The sequence below is a fragment of the Acartia tonsa genome, chromosome 9 (genome assembly GCF_053477335.1).
Source record: "Acartia tonsa isolate MP-2025a chromosome 9, ASM5347733v1, whole genome shotgun sequence".
Classification (NCBI taxonomy): Eukaryota; Metazoa; Arthropoda; class Copepoda; order Calanoida; family Acartiidae; genus Acartia; species Acartia tonsa.
Genome location: NC_137268.1, coordinates 22959760 through 22979501, shown reverse-complemented (window position 1 = coordinate 22979501; position 19742 = coordinate 22959760). Strand labels below are relative to the sequence as shown.

The 19742-nt window shown below is 30.9% G+C and overlaps 2 protein-coding genes and 1 non-coding gene across 3 annotated transcripts in view; 1 reads left to right on the top strand and 2 right to left on the bottom strand.

The window, feature by feature from the left end:
• The window catches only part of LOC145327443 (uncharacterized), a 45974-nt gene extending 42777 nt beyond the window's left edge, over window positions 1-3197 (bottom strand). Inside the window, exons 1-4 of the mRNA XM_080170993.1 lie at window positions 3125-3197; window positions 2039-2101; window positions 1411-1509; window positions 344-402 (exon numbers count right to left, since the gene is read on the bottom strand). Of these exons, the coding sequence (XP_080027119.1) occupies window positions 344-402; window positions 1411-1509; window positions 2039-2101; window positions 3125-3159 (256 nt within the window). The 5' untranslated portion in view covers window positions 3160-3197. The remainder of the gene's footprint in view (window positions 1-343; window positions 403-1410; window positions 1510-2038; window positions 2102-3124) is intronic.
• A 1204-nt stretch (window positions 3198-4401) lies between these two features.
• Window positions 4402-18966, bottom strand: LOC145327442 (uncharacterized). Its single transcript, XM_080170992.1, has 7 exons — window positions 18855-18966; window positions 16828-16903; window positions 16459-16511; window positions 9903-10234; window positions 9619-9669; window positions 6657-6749; window positions 4402-5298 (listed from the first exon to the last, which is right to left on the bottom strand). The coding sequence occupies exons 1-7, from the start codon at window positions 18964-18966 to the stop codon at window positions 5218-5220; spliced, it is 798 nt and encodes a 265-aa protein (XP_080027118.1). The 3' UTR covers window positions 4402-5217.
• LOC145329152 (U4 spliceosomal RNA) lies at window positions 17992-18132 on the top strand. The gene has a single exon (XR_013882780.1). It is a non-coding gene; the product is annotated as a U4 spliceosomal RNA (small nuclear RNA).
• Window positions 18967-19742: the final 776 nt, after the last annotated feature.

Below are 19742 nucleotides of genomic sequence, written 5' to 3'. Positions count from 1 at the left end.
ATACGATGCTAGACATAGTTTTTTCGTATTCATGAGAACCGGTTCCTATCCACCGGATTCAAATGAATACGAGAAAAAGTATTATTACATTTTTAAGTTTTCTTAGAGATCATAAACTATAAAGCAAATTAGCTTGTATTAATTAAAAATATTACTTGCCTATGTAGCTTACTGGAAAACTCCAACCCACATTCGATTTTTGTTTCAAAATTATTATTATTGTTATTTTTTGGGAGTGGGGGAATTTTATTTAGCAAAATCTCTTACCTAAATGATTTAGATCATCAAGGAAGTTCATTATTTGTTCCTAGCAAGTATTAGACAATAATCAATAATTAAGTACCTATAGTAACACTTGTAGCAAGTCGTAGTCCATCTTTTTGATACATCATTGGAAATAATCTAAAAAAAATTAAACCATAGATCATTAAATTCAATTGTAGAAAAGTTTTGAAAAAAGAGTGCTTTATAAAAGTGCCCAGCGAACACATAACCCCCCCCCCCCCCCATTCCCAAAATAAAATGAAATACGGGGTCGGTATTTTTTCTATGCCCAACCCCCTTTTCAACTACCCTTTTTACCCAATATAACTTAACCTTACCTGACATAAAGTAATAGTTATTTCTTTCATCGTATTATAAACCGCTTTTCGCAGATATAGAATGTACAATTATTAGATTAAAACCAGTTTTTTTAGACCAGAATTGCCGAAGGCACGGGTTAAAAAACTGGTTTTAATCTTATGATTATACGTTTCTATATTCGTAGAAAGCTGAATATAATACGATGCTAGACATAGTTTTTTCGTATGGATGAGAACCGGTTCCTATCCACCGGATTCGAATGAATACAAGTAAAAAACTTATTTATTTCAAAATAATGGGTATTTTGTGCTCGACTAGGCAACTGGAGGTAAACCACCTCAGCTTATACTAATAACGAAATTAATTCGGGGGAAAATCACGAAACTTATACCTGATTTTCAGCTGTCGTTGGGGGGCAGGGGGGCAATTGACGACCTTTTAATCTGCCCCCCAAATATTATTTTAGATATATTTCGCTTGTTGGCTTTACCTTATTTCTGAAACCACCCTTAAAAAGCAAACACATAAAAAACAAGAACATCACAAACTTAATGAGTAATGAGAAAAGTTGTTTATTGCATCGTGTTATAAACAGCTTCCCGCGGGTATAAAAAGCACAATTATAAGATCAAAACTAGTTTTTTAGCCCTGAGATAACGAAAGCATGGGCTAATAAAATTGGTTTTAATTTTAGGATTGTACATTTTTATATTCGTAGAGACCTGGATAAAATACGATACATGATTTTTTAGTATGGCTTAGAACTGGTTTTCAGCGGATATTAATCTGTTTCGAAGCCATACTGGAAATTAAAATCCCAATTACCTGAAACAAACAGAAAACTTCTCTGTAAATCTAAAATTTTGTCCCCTAGGATTTCTGACACAGTCCTGCTCCTCTTGGCAAAACCAACATCTTTCATTCCTAGGAGAAAATTAGGCAGGTATATGAGGAGGATGGGACAATGGAATATTAATAAGACTAAAATACATAACTTATGTCACTTTGGAGAAAGACGATTCCCTTTTCTCCCATCTCTTTTGAAGAGATTTTCTTCCCCTCTTCCCTTTTTCTTTTCCGAACAGTAACATGAAGTACCTAACAAAAAATTGTATAAATAAAATTTAGTTACAGCTTTCCTTATTTGCAATGAATGTATATGCATATGTATTATGTATAACCCAGATAAGTACCTGGCCCACGTGATGGGGACCTATTTCGTCTGCTAGAATATTACTTTCTGCTCTTTTTGCTCATATTCCCGTTGTTATTGGATGAGATTCAAAGACCCAATTGAAAGTTGGCAGAGGGGTTACATATAGCTCGTGACCCTCTTTTTAAACAATGTATTTTCAATGAAGTTTTCTATTCTCAATAAATGAAAAATGAAACAATACAAATCTTAAATATATCTATTTTTGGCTGACTGAATTTTTAAAAATATATTTTTTACCTCAAATCATAGTCTTTATTCATGTTGTACACTTTGATTTTAGACCCTTTAACTCCAATTAACCTAGAAGATAATAAACAAGGACAATGATGTCCATGATAGTTATTTATCGCATCGTATTATAAACAGCTTTCTGCGGATATCAAAATTATAAGATTAAAACCGGCAAACAAATTGGTATAATACGGCTATAATACGATACTTGATTTTTCAGTATGGTATAGAACCGATTTTAATCCAGCGGATTGTAAAAGGTTTCGAAGTCATACTGAAAAAAAAACTTATATCTTATACTTTCATATTTTAGTCCACATTTGCTAAATAGATAGCTCAACAAATGTTTATAAATTTTATAAATCCGCAAACAAACAAGAAAGTTATAATAATTTCGATAACATTATCATACAGACTTGCACTATTTATAGAGTAGCTGCAATACTTACAAGGATCTTTACGTTCAACAGCGGCTAAGCCTATTAAAAATCTTAGGGAAAAAGAAAGATAAATTGTAATCAGTGACAATAAAAATCTTCTCGAAACCAAATTGACCCCTATTTCTTTATACTCTTTCTGTGACATCATGAAAAATCATGTATCGCAACATATTATAAAGAATTACACGAAAAATAAAAAAATGTAGCATTAATCCCTGTTCTGTTGGCTCGGATTTGGGCCTTTTAAAGCCAATAAAACTGAAATTTATTTTATATAATTTTCCCATGTTACTAAATTTCATAAATTTGCAGCTTACTTAATACATTACTAAGCACAGTTTTGACCTCCATTCAAAAGTTGTACAATCAAAGAGTTGACTGTCTGTGATGCTTTACTAAATGGATGCATCAATGTAGCAATGGAAAGAATACTTATTTATCGCATCGTATTATAGACAGTTTCCATGGATATTAAAATAAGATTAAGACCACTTTTGTTAGCCTCGTGGGTCTAAAGACATATGTATACAAAACTTGTTTTAATTTCATTATTTTGATTACAATATTCGTAGAAAGTTGTATGTTTAATGTAATGCTACATATAATTTTTCGGTATTACTGAGAAACGGTTTCAATCCAGAAAAATTCTTACCAACACATTACTAACAGAAAACCAAACTTAACCATTTGATTCTGTTCCGAAGCCTTTTACTTTTTAACTCAAACAAATGATGTAAACTTTCATAGCTTTTATAACATCTTTATTGTTCATGAGTAGGACTAGGCATACAGCGAATAATGAACATCAAAAATTATTTAGTCGATTAATAAGCGAAAAATATTTTTATTTGCATCTGTGGCAATAAAAAAGCTGGTTGTTTATATAGCGTTTGATTATGCACATCAATAAGCAAGATTTAGTTCGAAGATACAATCAATTAAACCAACATGGTGTATCCCGTTCTCTAATAGCTATTCGTTCTAAAAAACATATTTCTTTAAAAATAAGCATTGAATTATAAGAGCGTTCATTTAAATTTGATATCAAATAAAAGAAATACCTGTATTATTGATCAATTCTCTTTTTGCATCTTCCCTAGTCCTGTATAAATCAAATTGCGTGTTTTTTGTCATAAAGAAATAAAATGTTAAATTTCAAATAAATTGAATGAACTTTTGAAATACAAAAGATTTTAAAAGATTTTTCTAATATCTTTTCTTACATACATTTGCAAAATTTTGTTGCTTTTATAAATATTTATGAACAAGGACTCAAAACTGCAGCGATTTTAGAAGCGGCTGTGGTAGCGGCTTCAAATAATCAAGACGCCGGACTCTTTCTGCAGCTGAAAAAATAACCGCACGGCTGCATGCAGCTACTAACTAGGCAAGTAAAACATTCAATTATCAAAAATCTAATCCAGCTGTTGGCAGGCTATATATATGCAATTTCAAGGGTTTATTTCATGGCTCGGCAACCGTGCGCCAGTCACGACTAAGCCTTAAATTTAAACCTGTACGTTTGAATGCTTTCATTCTTTTAAAATATGGATTTCCATACTTGGGTCAGGTTTAGACCTCCAGTTGATTTTCAAAATTGTAAAAGATTTATTTCCCTTAGGCTCATAGGCGGCTGACGCGCAGCTGCCGAGCCCTGATTTAATACATTATAATATGTCTTCCAAAAGCGGTCATCGCTGCATGTTATTGACTTTTGAATTTTTTATGACAATATTTTCATCGACTATATGACTGACATATATTCGAAATATATATCCTTAGTAGGTTTATCGTCCATGGTCTTATCCCCTAAGAGTACAAAATATAATATAAAAACTAAATATTTTTTTATTATTAAAGTGCCTATGGGTGGAACTATTGTCAAAAATAAAAAAATTCTTATACTGGAACATTAAAAATTAACAAGAACATGGATCAATATTTTATTTTTCTTGATTAGCGAATTAACAATTAAATTTTTGATAACATTAAATTTTAGCTATTCTAAATATACACTAATAATAACAGAAAACAAGGATGACAACATCCACAAAAGCGAAACTCTAAAATCAGAAGGAAATAAATATAGATAATCTTCGGTTTTAAAAAGACAGTTAAAATTTTTCCATTTGAATTTCAAGTTTTCGGCTTGAATTTACTCATGATATTAAAAGATAATTTATAATATTTCTGTAATAGAGTTGACTGTATTTTTTGTTTGAATTATAATTCTTTATATTTTTCTAGGATTATAATTCATCTGCGTACGGAAATAATCGTTCTTGTTTTCAAGTTCAAAATATTCACTTGTGTTTTAATACATTTTATAATTACTAGCGGCTGCGCCCATATCATCTAGGCCAGAGGATCAGTATTCAAAAGAAGAGGGGTGGGGTTTGGGGGGGGGGGGCAGTAAAACCCGTCTAAAGACATAAATAAAAAATGAAATAGACTAATAACCATTTCTGAAAGATGAACTCAATCAGCTCAGGAGTTAAAATCTTACTACTAGTGACATTAAGGGGGGGGGGGTGTAATGTTAAAAAGCAAACCTAAAATAATTAGGGGGTTTTATGAGGGAGAGGAGTTGAGGTAAAATCCTTCAAAAAAAGCTATAAACCATCCCAGGGTCTTTAAGAAGCTTCATCATTGTAAAGGACAATTATCAGTTCAGTGGTAATCAATATACTTCGCTACACACAGACAGACATCCTGTTACTTTTGTAAAAATATCAAGATGTAAATTTATTGTGCTAATGAGGAGCTTCCCTCTTTTTCTTCGCGCTGCAACTTCCTCCATTTCGCTCTTCTATTCTTAAACCAAACCTAAGAAACAAGGGTGTTTATGTACATCAGTAACTTAAGGGATAAGACATGACAAACAAAATTACCCCACTACCGACCAATGAAAATTCAATAAAAGTATCCATAGTTTTGAGCTATCCAATAAAATAATGTGGTATAAAAAATAATAAAACTTTGGGTACCAGTGTTTTTATTGTACAATGTGCCTTCCCTCCCTAAAATCAAGCGCAGCAATAACTTAAAAAATAGCAATGGCTCCGCAATTTTTTTAGGCTATTTGAAGAGAGGTGAGGGTAGGTTATTTACAGAACAGAAATTTTTACTATAAACTAAGGAGCAAAGTTAATAAAATAGCTTTTCCCCTTGCCTCTAGTGGTTTTCGCCCACTTTTTATTTTTAAAGTAAATTTTTTGGAAAGGGGTGGGGGTGGGGGACTTTTTGGAACGGGTTTGATAGAATCCCAACCTCTTAGAAAATAGCTTAAAACCATGACCAGAAGTTATATTTTCTGAAAAGTAGAACCCAATCGTCTCACTCTCAGTCTATGATCTTAAGTTTCAGAGAGACAGAAAGACATCATTCTACTTTGTTATTTAGTTAAACATTTCCCAACTTTCAGTTTCAAATTCAAGCTAATAGAAAACTGCGGCTTGACATGGCCAACCTTTAAACTTACTTTCAGTTACAGTCATTTTATAAATATTTCGGACAGACAAACTAAAAACCCTAACTATTGAGAAGTTTCGCTCTATGTGAGCAATTTATTTGATTAACTTGTTCAGAGGAGCATAATATAAGTGGAAAGTTAACGTAAGAGTATAAATAGAAGTTGAACAAGGATAAAAACATCCATTGAAACATGTAACAAAGCTTATGAATAGAAAACAATAAAAGAACAACCTAGCGACTTTAAGACATAAAGTAGTCATTAAATTCGTCATAGAAATATTCGCAAAGAATTTTAGATATCAATCTTTGATAGCAACTATTTACCTTGAATATAAGCCGAGATAGTAAACAAATTTTATCTCAATAATTACATATCCACTGAAGAATGAGAAACAGACAGACGGACATAGTGAGTTAGGAAAATTATGCTTATTGATAACTGGAATAGTAAAAAAAATCACATTTATCTTTTATAGTAGCCAACAAACTGCACTTAGACCTAAAATTCCATATTCATTGTCGAACAAGAAACAGGCGGAAGACATATTGGGTTTTATAGTAGATGCGCATTGACAAAGGAAATATTTATCAAAATATTAGCATCTATCCCCAAAAGCAGCCAAGAAATTCTCGTATCCACCTGATACATTAGACGTACGGACGGAAAATTTAAAGTATTTAGAGCGACTTCGCTCTAAAATAAATTTTACCTCTATCCTCTCTTCGCGTAGACGAATTCTTTTAGCCAACATTTCTCTCTGTATAACATCCGGGTAGTGCGTGGATTGAAAAGTTGACTCCAACTAAGATATACAAGTAGAGAGTTGGAGATTTAGAGATTTGTTGAATAAATTTTGCGTGTTGAATGCTGTTTTCTTACACACACATTAGTAATTTCCTCCAAAACCCTGTACATACACCACTCTTGAAAAAAAAATTAAAATGAATGAGAGAGATTGTAGTTTTTATTTATGCCTAGCGCTTGGGGGAGTGGGGGGGGGGGGTGCTAGCCAGTAGCCAATATTTAACCTAACTTATCCTAAGCTAAATAATAAACAAACCCAACTTTTTTCTATTCATTTAAAAAAATGGTGGGGAAGGGGGGGGGGGATGTCAGAAATAGACAAGGCACTTTGAGGGAAATTATTTATACATCTCCCTATTTCGTTCTTGCTATATTTCCAGGTTTCTTAAATTTATTCTTTATCATTCTATTTGTTTCATTTTTCTTCTTTAAGAACTTTTTATTCCCTACTTGTTCCAGTCAATCTATTTTTCTATCTATCTTTTCTGTCTATTAATCTATCTATCTATTTATCTGTCTTCCTAACCATCTTTTTATTTATCTATCTATTCTTATTTATTTTTATCTATTTATCTGTCTTTTTATCAACCTATCTATTCTTATTTATTTTTATCTATTTATCTGTCTTTTTATTTATCTATCTATTCTTATTTATTTTTATCTATTTATCTGTCTTTTTATCTACCTATCTATTCTTATTTATTTTTATCTATTTATCTGTCTTTTTATCTACCTATCTATTATTATTTATTTTTATCTATTTATCTGTCCTTTATCTACCTATCTATTCTTATTTATTTTTATCTTTTTATCTGTCTTTTTATCTACCTATCTATTATTATTTATTTTTATCTATTTATCTGTTTTTTTTCTATCTATCTATTCTTATTTATTTTTATCTATTTATCTGTCTTTTTATCTACCTATCTATTATTATTTATTTTTATATATTTATATGTCTTTTTATCTACATATCTATTCAACTATCTTTCTTTCTTTCTATCTAATTATTTATTATTTATCTTCCTATATATCATTCTTTCTATCTACCTATCTGTCTATCTATCTTCTTACCAACTTTTTATCTAACTATCTATCCATCTACCTATAGATTTGTCTACATATCTATCCATCTTTCTATCTTTCTAACTATTGTTGACATATGAACACTTATAAAAGAATAAGTTAAGCCGTGTAGAAAATTAGATTTATATTAATTTCTCATATATACATATACACTGTTAAAAATAATACTTTATTTTCATAGTTTAATTCAATCAAAAAATCAAAATAGTTCAAATTTAGAATACAGAAGTTCATATAGTGAAAACTGGACATTGCACTGAAAAATAATATTAAATCCCAAAGTTTTAAAACACGTGTTCTCATTCGTTAGCTTAAAAAGGTTGGGTAATTTTATCAAGTGTCCAATCTTTTCAACCAATATTTTTAAAATCTACTGATGGGGTAATTTTTTCATCGATTAAAATATAAAGAATTGGAGTGAAATTATTTTGTTCAGTGTATTTACATGTTTGATGTTTCCCCTCACCTATTGATTACAAACGCCAGGTAATTGCAAGAATCAATTATCTAAAATAGCAGCTAAGGAAATAAAATAAATTCAACACAACAGTTAAATGTTCTTCATAGCATTACAAAAATTAAGCCTTTTATATTGAATAGCAGCCGTAAAATTCACGTTTTCCCATGCTGTTTCTTAACGACTGATAGACAGAAGGACGTACATTTTAAATTATAGTATAGCTTAACTACATAAAACTTAAGAAATAAAACAAATGTTCTCGTCTATTCGTCAAATGCTTTGTTGTATTCAAAGATACATTTATTACAACCTTAATATCTTAATATCTTAAATAGAGGTGGGATGAAGTTTTTTGATATTCGCATCTTCCACCTCCCCCCTTCTAATCTAATAGGTTTGTCTAATTTTGCCAGCGAATCTACTCTACAACTAATCTTTTCTGTATATTTTTTTATGATTATTTGGTTTATTAAACTTATTTATGAGATAGACTTATCAAATTATTCGAAAAGATACTTAAAACCATTTAATTTCTAAATATAAATCAGCAATTTGCCCGTCTGTCTGCCGATAAGGCAATGGGGAAAATTTAATATACTGGGCTGATTTTAAAATACACTTTGGAGATTTTTTTCTATCCAAGAGGTTTTTACTCTTAAACGGCTGAGACCCCAACCTCTGGGGGCTGTCTATTCGAAGGGAGGGGAGGGGACCAAAACCATCTAAGTACATATGTTTGAAAATAACAGAGCTTGAAACCATTATGAAACCTAGGTGATTGTGAAGGTACCCTAAATTGGAGAAGTCATTCGGTTCAGAGGTAAGTAAGATCTTAATGGAAAACTTAAAAACCTTACTTCTTTATATTTTGGGATATAAATGAATTATTAATGAATATTGTCATCTTTGTCTAAATATTTTATTATCAACAGTTTTAAAGATCAAAGACATTATAGAGTTAATACATGTCAAGAATATTTTTGTAAAAGTTTAATATGAAACTTCATATTTTGATATTTAATCAGAGAAAGGGAAAATTACTATGCAAAAAAATAGATGAAAAGCAAAGTAACACAATAGAACAATAAAAATATTAGCATTTTTTGACATTTTAGTAATTATTGTTTAAGCAAACTTATTTTATGGAAAACATTAATGTGACTGGAGCACATAGGACACCCAAACCCCCATAATCAAGTGTGTGTGGGGGGGGGGGGGCAGAAGGGGTTACATAGAAACAAAATTATGATTTACAAATATAACTATGTAACCTTTTATATGCTTTAGTTCTCAGAAGAGTTTTTATTATAATTAAGTTTACCTCTTTCAGCTGAACATCAGTAAAAATTGTTCTATGTCGCCTTTTTCGTCCCTAAAATCGTTTAAGAATTTTGAATCAAAGGATGTAGATATTAAACCCTAGATACAAGAAAATCTAAGATTATCTTTTAGACTTTTTAGTTTACTATAAAAATTGTTTTAAAAATGCTGTTATGTTTTTTTTTGTGCGGTTTTTATGTATATAATTAAATTTAGAAAATCTTTCTTATGATTAAGATTAATAGCCATTGTCTTATCCCAGGTAATTAATAATTAACTCCTTACTTGAAGTGAAAAGGAATTCCAAGCACTCGCTGTCACGAAAGGGGAAGGGTTGGTCATAGAAGGGGAGGAAAGGGCAGACGTTAGAGAATGGGGAAAAGAGGACCCATTATGAGAGGTGGGGGTAATACCAAAAGGGCGTGGTAGACCAAACAACGGAGGAACAGAAAATCTGCTATTCTGGCCCTCATTGGCTGGGGAGAATCTAGGTCCCGCGCTCTCATTGGCTGCAAATCTCGGGCTCGTGCTGTGATTGGTGGATTCTGGCTCCGGCGGAGAAAGGCGCAACAACCAGGGCGGGAAAAGTTTCGGGAAAAGTCGCAGCGACGGAAAATCTACGAAAAAATACGAGACATTGAAAAAGATAGAAAAAAATAAATGTAGAACAGAGCTGAAAAACTGTTCATTTTGAGTAAAATATGTTCCGGACGAAAACATGATTAAAATTAACTAAAATCGATGGTATTTTATTATTTTTATAATTGAGACTAGGCTATAAATAAAACAAAAAATATAAACATGACTTTTATCTTTGAGCAATTTTGTGGATCAACTTATTTTTTTTCTGCTATAGTAAAACAAGGATGGCAACATTTATCAGGAAGAAAAGATATTTTATTACTTTATTGTTTTCACTGTTGTTGTTCTTGCAAGAAGATTCCTGTAATGACGAGGTATAAATATATTCTTGACATCCCTATCATCATAACGTTTAATACGTGTTGATTTTTTTTATTGAAAAATGATGTGACTTAAACCACATAAAACTAATCACATATCATTTAAATCACATCACATTTCTCCCCTCCTCATACTGAGACTGACTGTATGACAGGTAACGGACAAAGTGTCTCAAAGATCAGCTATGTGACGTCATAAAAATGAGGAAGATGAAAGGAGAAGTGGAAAAGAAAATCCCTAAAAAAGAGATGGATAATCCCTTATTTTTATGACGTCATATGGCTGATTTTTGAGATACTTTGTCCGGTTACGTCTGAAAGGCGGACAGACCCTAGTTATAGAGCAGCTGCACACAAATAATGTACAGAAGAGGCACAGCTTTAAATATTTCAACGAATTTTGAACTATAAAGTACATTATTTTGTAGATAAAGACATAATCTAAAATCTAATAACGGAGTGACGCACGGTCTGGAATTCTATGTCAATACAGAAGAGGCGCTACTTAAAACTTTTTAAAGTGTAAAAGGATAAAAGAATAAAACTAAAAATTATTCACCTTTTAAATTTTTCAAGGACAATAAACTATAAATAACACCCCTCCCCCCACGAAAGATTAATATTTTTTCCATAATAAAAATGATAAAAATAAAATTATGGAAGTATATGCAAGTATTCTTATTGGAATCTTATAAAGGAATTGACCTTGTGTTCTCAGGAATATTTAATAAAAATGCCAAAAACTGTTTGTTACAATGTCATAACTAGCGGCTACGCCCCTAGAGGCATTTTTAATATAAATTTTGTCGTAAGAAGAGAACGAAAATATGTTTTGGCGAAATTTTTTTTCTGATGATTATTTTTCTGGGGAAAAGCTTAGCTAAAAAGGAGAGGTTTGTGAGATCGTACGGTGCATACAGACACACACATTTACATCCTGCAACAAGTCTTTAACTAAAATTATCAAATAAGGTAGAACAATTATATGATCAGGGCCATATATTGAGACGTATAAATTAAAGAAGCCTATTATAATGTAGCAGTGGGCATCAAGATTATATATTCAGATGTATAAATTAAAGAAGCCTATTATAATGTAGCAGTGGGCATCAAGATTATACAGATGACCCACAAACCACATCACAAAAGCTTCAATAATACAAAATATTTTGGTTTCCACAAAAATCTTTCTTTTTTTCTTCAAAAAAGATCACTGAAAATTTTTCACCAATTTCCAAATTTTGTTGATTTAAAGTAATGTTATTTATTGCGAGTTGTTATGAAAAAAAAATATCATAAAAGTAGATTTATCTGATCAAATTTAAATCTTTCTTTATTGTAAAGAGTTACATTTTTTACTTCCTTTTAAAACGCTATGAATTGTGTTCAGTTTTGAGAGGTTTGTCACTTTTTAAAAATCAAAACTAAAAAATTACACAAACTTATTACATAAATGTCAGAAAAACCTAACCTAATATTTCAAACAAACAACTTAAAATCATGAATGTTTTATTTTTTGATTTTTGTTTATGATTTTACCAAAATTTATTAAATGTAATCTGTGTACAAAATTAAAGTTTTAGCGATTAACATATAAAATCGTTGAATAAAGTTTAGCCTTAACCTATGATTTAAAAATCAACCCATTTAATAAGATTACTTTAAATCCATACAAAAAAATCTATATAAAAGCAGTGTAGGGCATGTGTTCTATTTGAAAAGCTTGTAATAACTGATTGTTAATATTGATGTAGATATTTTCATTGCCTCATTTTTTTAAAAGGAAAGCTATATTACACTGTGGTACAATTATGGACTAGATATTTATTATGCTACAAAAAAGAAAGAAAATGTCTTGTACATTTTATTTACACCCCTGGCATTCAAATGTGCTTAAATAGCCTTAAAAACATTCCAAAGATTATATCTAAAAAAATAGGTTAGTATGAAACCACCCTAGGATATGTAGGTTAGGTTAGGTTATATTATATAGGGTAATGAATAGACTCGCAGGGTTAGAGACCAATATTTCTTTTTAATAAGGCAGGGAAGGGGTGTGAGTGATCGTCATGTACTTTTAGGTAAATCATCGAAAAATTTTCTTTTAAAAATTTTGCACATGTATTATTATTTTAGAGCAGAGTGAATAGAAATGATAATCATTGTAGCTTAGACTAAATAAAACAAATACTTGCTACATAGGTCAACGGTAAATAATTCTTGTATTAAAGTAACATGATGTCTGACTTTCCCTCTGTTTGTAAAGAAAGATCTCCCTAACCACTGGACTTATATTGCACCTCTTTTTAGTGAAGCTTTTAATAGTTACTGGGAAGGTTTAATAGTTATTTCTCGCATCGTATTATAAACGGCTTTTCGCGGATTTAGAATTATACAATCATAAGATAAAAACTAGTTTTTTTTGCCCCGAGGTGCTGAAGGCACCGGCCAAAAAAACTGGTTTTAATCTTATGATTGTACATTTTTATATTCGTAGAAAGCTGGGTATAATACGATGCTAGACATAGTTTTTTCGTATGGATGGGAACCGGTTTCTATCCACCGGATTCGAATGAATACGAGAATACTGAATAGTTATTTCTCGCATCGTATCATAAACGGCTTTCCGCGGTTATAGAATGTACAATTATGAGATTAAAACTAGTTTTTTTTAGCCCCGAGGTGCCGAAGGCACCGGCCAAAAAACTTGTTTTAATCTTATGATTGAACATTTTTATATTCGTAGAAAGCTGGATATAATACGATGATAGACATAGTTTTTTTCGTATGGATGAGAACCGGTTTCTATCCACCGGATTCGAATGAATACGAGAAATAATATTATTTAGGTACGTAAGGAAAAACTTAAAAAAATAACAAGGAAAATTATTTTCATACATATTCTATTTTCCTTTGCATGTATCCCCAAAATAGAAAAAGTTATACAGTTACCTTATTGTGTGTCTGTTTGCTACTTAAAATCTTTGAACGGTAAAACTTATTTTCTGGTATGGGATTAAAACCAATTGAAATCTGCTGGATTAGAACCGGTTTTTAGCGATACTGAAAAATCATACGTATAGCATCATATTACAGACATTTTCCCAAGAATATTGAAATAAATCATATATAAACCCGGATCTTCGGCCCATTGGGCCTAACAAAACTGGTTTTAATCTTATAATATTCGTTTAATATCCACTTAAAGCTGTCTATAATACAACAATTTAAATATAATTATTAAAATGGTTTACATGGAATCTTTGTTTATGTCCTGGTATAGACAGTAATTTTTTTAGTTTTTGGGTACTTTGAAACTTAAACAACTGAAAAGTTTTTGTTATAATTTAAGATAAGCTTCTCATTGGTCCTAAGATTTATCTCAATTACATTTCCAATGGCCTTTACACCAACCAATCCAGTTAAAATGAACATATCCCGCACGTTCCCGCACTCTCCTGTACGTCCAGGAGCTCTCGTGCAGACTGGTACATTCATAAACATTTTTAAAAGCGAAGCTTTTCTATTATAAGGGTCGGTCCGTCCGTCCGTATGTCTGTAACGGATAGCTTTTTACGTTAATTTAGGCATGTTAGAATTATCCTATCGATTTCTAACTTTGCATGGTGATTCCTGTAGTAGTTAGGTACAATTTTGAAAGCATGCGTACGTCCATTTTAAACATGTTGATTTTTAACTTTTTTAACAACTTATTTTCATGTGATAAATAATCCGATTGATCTGATTTTTTAAATACTGATTTCTCGGACAACAAAGTACAATGATATAAGCGAAGTATCTCTATAATCAAGTACTAAACATGTATGTATGACTATGTCCTTAAACAATATTCTGTATTTAAGCAGTTTTTCAACAAATTTACCTAGAATTTTGCTTCGACTGTTATACATTTATATTTTGATTATTCAGTTTTGACAATCTACAAGTGTTAATGTTTTTTTGTCCTACCGTTTCAGGGCTTCGCTTTTATGGATGTTGTCATCCTTGTTATTCTATTACGGTTTACGATTCTTTTTCATTTATTTTTAATTCAGTTAAATTTTCTTTTTTATTAATAATTTTTTTAATGCCTTTCTTTTTTAAGAAAAACATTCTATTTAATGTTAAAACAATTTTTAAAATTGATTGTTTAAAATTAAACTTTCTCATATTTCTAAATGTTTTGATTAAAAATCTTGGTAATCAGCTAAAAATTGATATTTTGAGTATCATATTATTAATGTACATCCATGTAGTTGCTACACTATAACTTAGGTACATCCATGTAGTTGCTACACTATAACTTAGGTACATCCATGTAGTTGCTACACTATAACTTAGGTACATCCATGTAGTTGCTACACTATAACTTAGGTACATCCATGTAGTTGCTACACTATAACTTAGGTACATCCATGTAGTTGCTACACTATAACTTAGGTACATCCATGTAGTTGCTACACTATAACTTAGGTACATCCATGTAGTTGCTACACTATAACTTAGGTACATCCATGTAGTTGCTACACTATAACTTAGGTACATCCATGTAGTTGCTACACTATAACTTAGGTACATCCATGTAGTTGCTACACTATATCTTAGGTACATGTGGCAATTCAGAGATCTTAAGGAATAAGACATTGGGCTAAAATTGGTAAACATCCCAATGTTGATAAACAAAATCACTCCTTTTTGTAGATCAAGATTATTAAGAGAAGTTTGGATAATCAAAACTCATAAAAATATCCAAAGTTTTCCAGTCAACTAATGGGATAAGGTACTAAATTAATTTACAGTCCAAAGTAAATTCTCTGTGTTTTTAAATTTGCCATCTTTATTACGGCGATAATTCAGGAAAAATCATCCTTGTTTAATTTTTCAAACAATAATTCTAATCGCATAGATTAGTCATTGATATAAAATATCAACATTTCAATTATTAGCATCAATTCTCTACACTTCGGTCAGTTATTTAGTCCGTTTTTACTGTTAACTTAGATTTACGGTTTAAATTTACTTTGTGACAAAATATTATATATTATAACAGGGAAAAATTTTCGTCAATTTAGGTTGCTAACATGGACCTAATTTATTGGTCATTTCGTTAATCCAGTAGGACGAGGGAAGGGGATGGGGTAAATGGGTGGATGTGAAGTATCTTTATTTTAGCCAGCTGCGAGTATCATTTTATTGGAGTACATGATATTCTGGTGTAAGATCCAAGTAATAATAAATCCATTCATGCAATTTTATTATACAATGACAGAAATTAAAATTCCTTTTAGCCTTAAAAAGAAAGATTGTGTATATTTTTATTCTTGTTTTGTACGGATGCATTTTTTATTGTTAAACCCCGAGGAAATTGTTTTGGCTTCAGCCCGATAAGCAATGAAATTTGAGTATGTTAACCCAACTTCTTATCTGGTATTAAAACTTAAAATTTTAATAATTCAATAATTTTATTTGAAGTATTTATTAATATAAGATGTAAAAGAATCGATCACGTTCATATTTTTCAAGATTTTTAGTCCTATTTTTCTATCTATAGCTTTCTTCTCTCTCTCATTCTTCCTCTCTCTCTCTCTTCCTCTGTACACTTTCTTGCCAATGATTTGGCCGACTGTTCCTTCACTATTATCTTATAAGCTGAGTATGTAAAGCTGGAGCATAGGGGGTCGGGTGGTCCACTAATCAATATGAGGGATATTCCACCAATTTTGTTTTACAAGATCAACAAAACTTGAAACCAAGTGCATTTCTGATAACACGATTTAAACATTTAAATCTAAAATCATTTTAATTATAAATATTGTTGCGTTTTTTTGCAACATTTAATATTTTGTTGCTTTAAAACAAAACAATGCTAAAAAACTTACCATTATTTTCTGTGATGGATCTAAGTAGTTGAGAAGGTTCAAATTGTTCTATCCTAAATATTGGGATCAAATAGAAAAAACGAAGGAAGGTTATGTTTTTTTACATTATGGGTTGATAGCTACAAAATTGCATGCTCGAACAGGCTACGTTTGCTCATCGTTATTACTCATATGAAAAATATACGTCCAAGGAGGGGGTGGAGGTGTAAGGGTGTTTACTCCCCCCTCAAACTATGAAACCGCTCATTTTACGACCCCCATTTTACAACTTCCTCCCATCTCAAACCATTAATTCTCCCCTTCCCCTCAAAAAATAAGCTTAGGCGTCCTTTATGTCAACTAACTTTTTTTGTATTTTTTATTTGATGCCTAGATTGTTGTTGAATAAGTTTCTGTTCTAATCTTGATTGTTCATGCAGTAGCTTCAATTGGGTTAAACTATGACCTAAATAATTTAACAGATTTTATAGAAGTTAGGATGCTCTATAATTCACTTTATCCGTCCGCCAGTCCGCTATGGGTAATTTTCTCGGCTAATAGAATAGATAAAAAGCTAAAGTTTTTATTGAAGATTCCTATGACATATGCGCATCTACGACTACTCTATGTATATTGTTTTGTTTGTTTGTCTGTCGTTTTTAAAAGTTCTTATTTTCTCTTTCTTTCTTTACTTTGTTTTGACAACTGAATATCTGTTCTATAACTTACTTTGTTCGTTTGTCCATTCCATATTAATCTATCTATCTATCTATCTATCTATCTATCTATCTATCTATCTATCTATCTATCGATCGATCTATCTATCTATCTATCTATCTATCTATCTATCTATCTATCTATCTATCTATCTATCTATCTATCTATCTATCTATCTATCTATCTATCTATCTATCTATCTATCTATCTATCTATCTATCTATCTATCTATCTATCTATCTATCTATCTATCTATCTATCTATCTATCTATCTATCTATCTATCTATCTATCTATCTATCTATCTATCTATCTATCTATCTATCTATCTATCTATCTATCAATCTAGATCCTGGGATAGTTTCAGGATATTTTATGATTAGATTTAAGTGTTGGGATAGTTTGAGGCTATTAAACTGCTCGTCTCCTTCCCCTAGATGCTAAAGGCGCAACCGATAGTATTCTTATAAAACTTGTAGAAGGTCTACATATTCTGTTTTATACTAAAAGATCTCATATTTACAGTATTGATTATATATAACTCCGCCTACTCTAAACCCCTCCTTCTTTCATCTGCTTATGATCCAATTTCAAATAATATAAATAATGCTTACTATGTAGTTTAATAATTTTCCGCATGATGGCTGAACCAATGTAAAATATACCTATTTCTCAACAAAAACAAACAAGTTGCTATTAAATAGATAAGTTAAGTCTTAAAATTATTTTTTTCTAAATTAATTTCTAACACAATAGTACTTAAAAAGGTTTCATTTTTTAAGGCATTAAAATTAAATAATTTATTTTAAACCATTATTTTTCAATCACGTTTGATTGTAACTTTGCGCAGTGGCGATACAGTAACCAATCATCGATTAGAGAGGTGCTGTTTTTGCTAATTGAAAACTATAACCAATACCCCGCCCTGGAGATGTGAAATAACGTCTCCTGAGGCAATTTCTGAAGGCTCTTACGGGAGCAAAATAACTAACATGACAGTGTCATAGTGGCCCTTTCAAATCAGTGACGTTAAAAGGGTGCCTACTGCTGCTGTGTCAATCACGTTATTTTATAAGTAGTATTAGGGGAAATGGCCACGTGATGCAACTTTTAATACAAACTATCAAGACTTTTAGAAAAAGAACATACAATCAAAGGGTTGGTTTATCAACACAATGCTCAAGGGTCCTTGGACAATCTTGGGAAGTCAAAAGAGGTCCTCGTCATTCTAGATTATTGTATCTATCTAATTATCTTTATATTACATATAAATGTATTAAAAGATGGACGAATAGATTTATTCAATTTGAAGACATCAATCTATGCTCTGTCTATTTATTTCTAGATTTAGAATGGATAGGAATAATTAAAACTATCTAACTTAATGTCTATCTATCTAGGTATCCAATTATCTATTTATATGCCTAAATATGTGATGATAGACTGAATTGTAACTTGAGGTGTTGACTAATCTGTGTATACATTAGACTATCTATCTAAATTCCTAACTAGTGTAAACTAAAATAATCTATCTATCTTTTTTTTCTGAATTGTCAATCTATCTAACTAACTAATTATCTATGTAATAGCAGCTACACTACTAGAGGCCTCTAGTAGGGGCCCTTGAGATACTTACTGACAGAAAAGCACAATGACACAGATCCTGCTACTTTTATATATGGATAATGGATATACCTAAACCTAAATCTGTAGAAGGATAAACAGAACTTTGATTTGAAGATGATTGACTACAACATTTGGATTCAAATAAATCAAAAGCTGATTCATTTTCACTAATATTATTTTGTATCATTCAATTAGATGAAGTTTTGTGTTAGCAGCGTAGCAACTACATTATTAGGACATGTCTGTACATTCTTTGTCGCCATGTTTATACTTGTTTACACATCCTAGACTTTACATAAATTATGCAGGGAAAAGGGAATGTGATTCTGACAAACAATTCTAAGTGAAAATTTCCCCTCAATCCCCCTTCCCTTTTTTCTCCCCCTTCTTACCCACATCCCTTTTAGTTACATAAAAAAACAAGATTACTCCAACTTTACTCCAACAAAAAAATTAATTTTCGGTAATTACAAATTGAATTAATTTGCTGAATAGCAGCCCCTGAAATTATGCAGTCTATACTTAACTCTTTTTAAACTAAATAAATACTATGGAATACATATTTTATTGCACTATTTAAGAACAAAAAGGTCCTTGTTTTATTAGTTTGATTTTTTTATATTTATTGTTGTTAAATTGTGTATAAGTAAGCTAAATAGTTATTTATCGCATCTTAATCTATTGGCCCATGGCTAACAAAACTGGTATTAATCTTTTATTCTTTTTTGAATATTTGAGCAAAATGGTCTGTAATACGATGCGATACATGATTTTTCAGTTTGGCTGAGTTATTGAATGATTTCCTATTTGAGTTAAGATCTGTTTTTACATCTCTCAGTTCCTAAATATTAAGTGTTGTTAATAATTCTTTAGGTAGCGAAGCTACTCCATAATTCACTTTGTCTGTGCGTCAGCCAATCGTAACGCTATAGGGAAAATGTAATTTTCTCGGCTGATATTGAA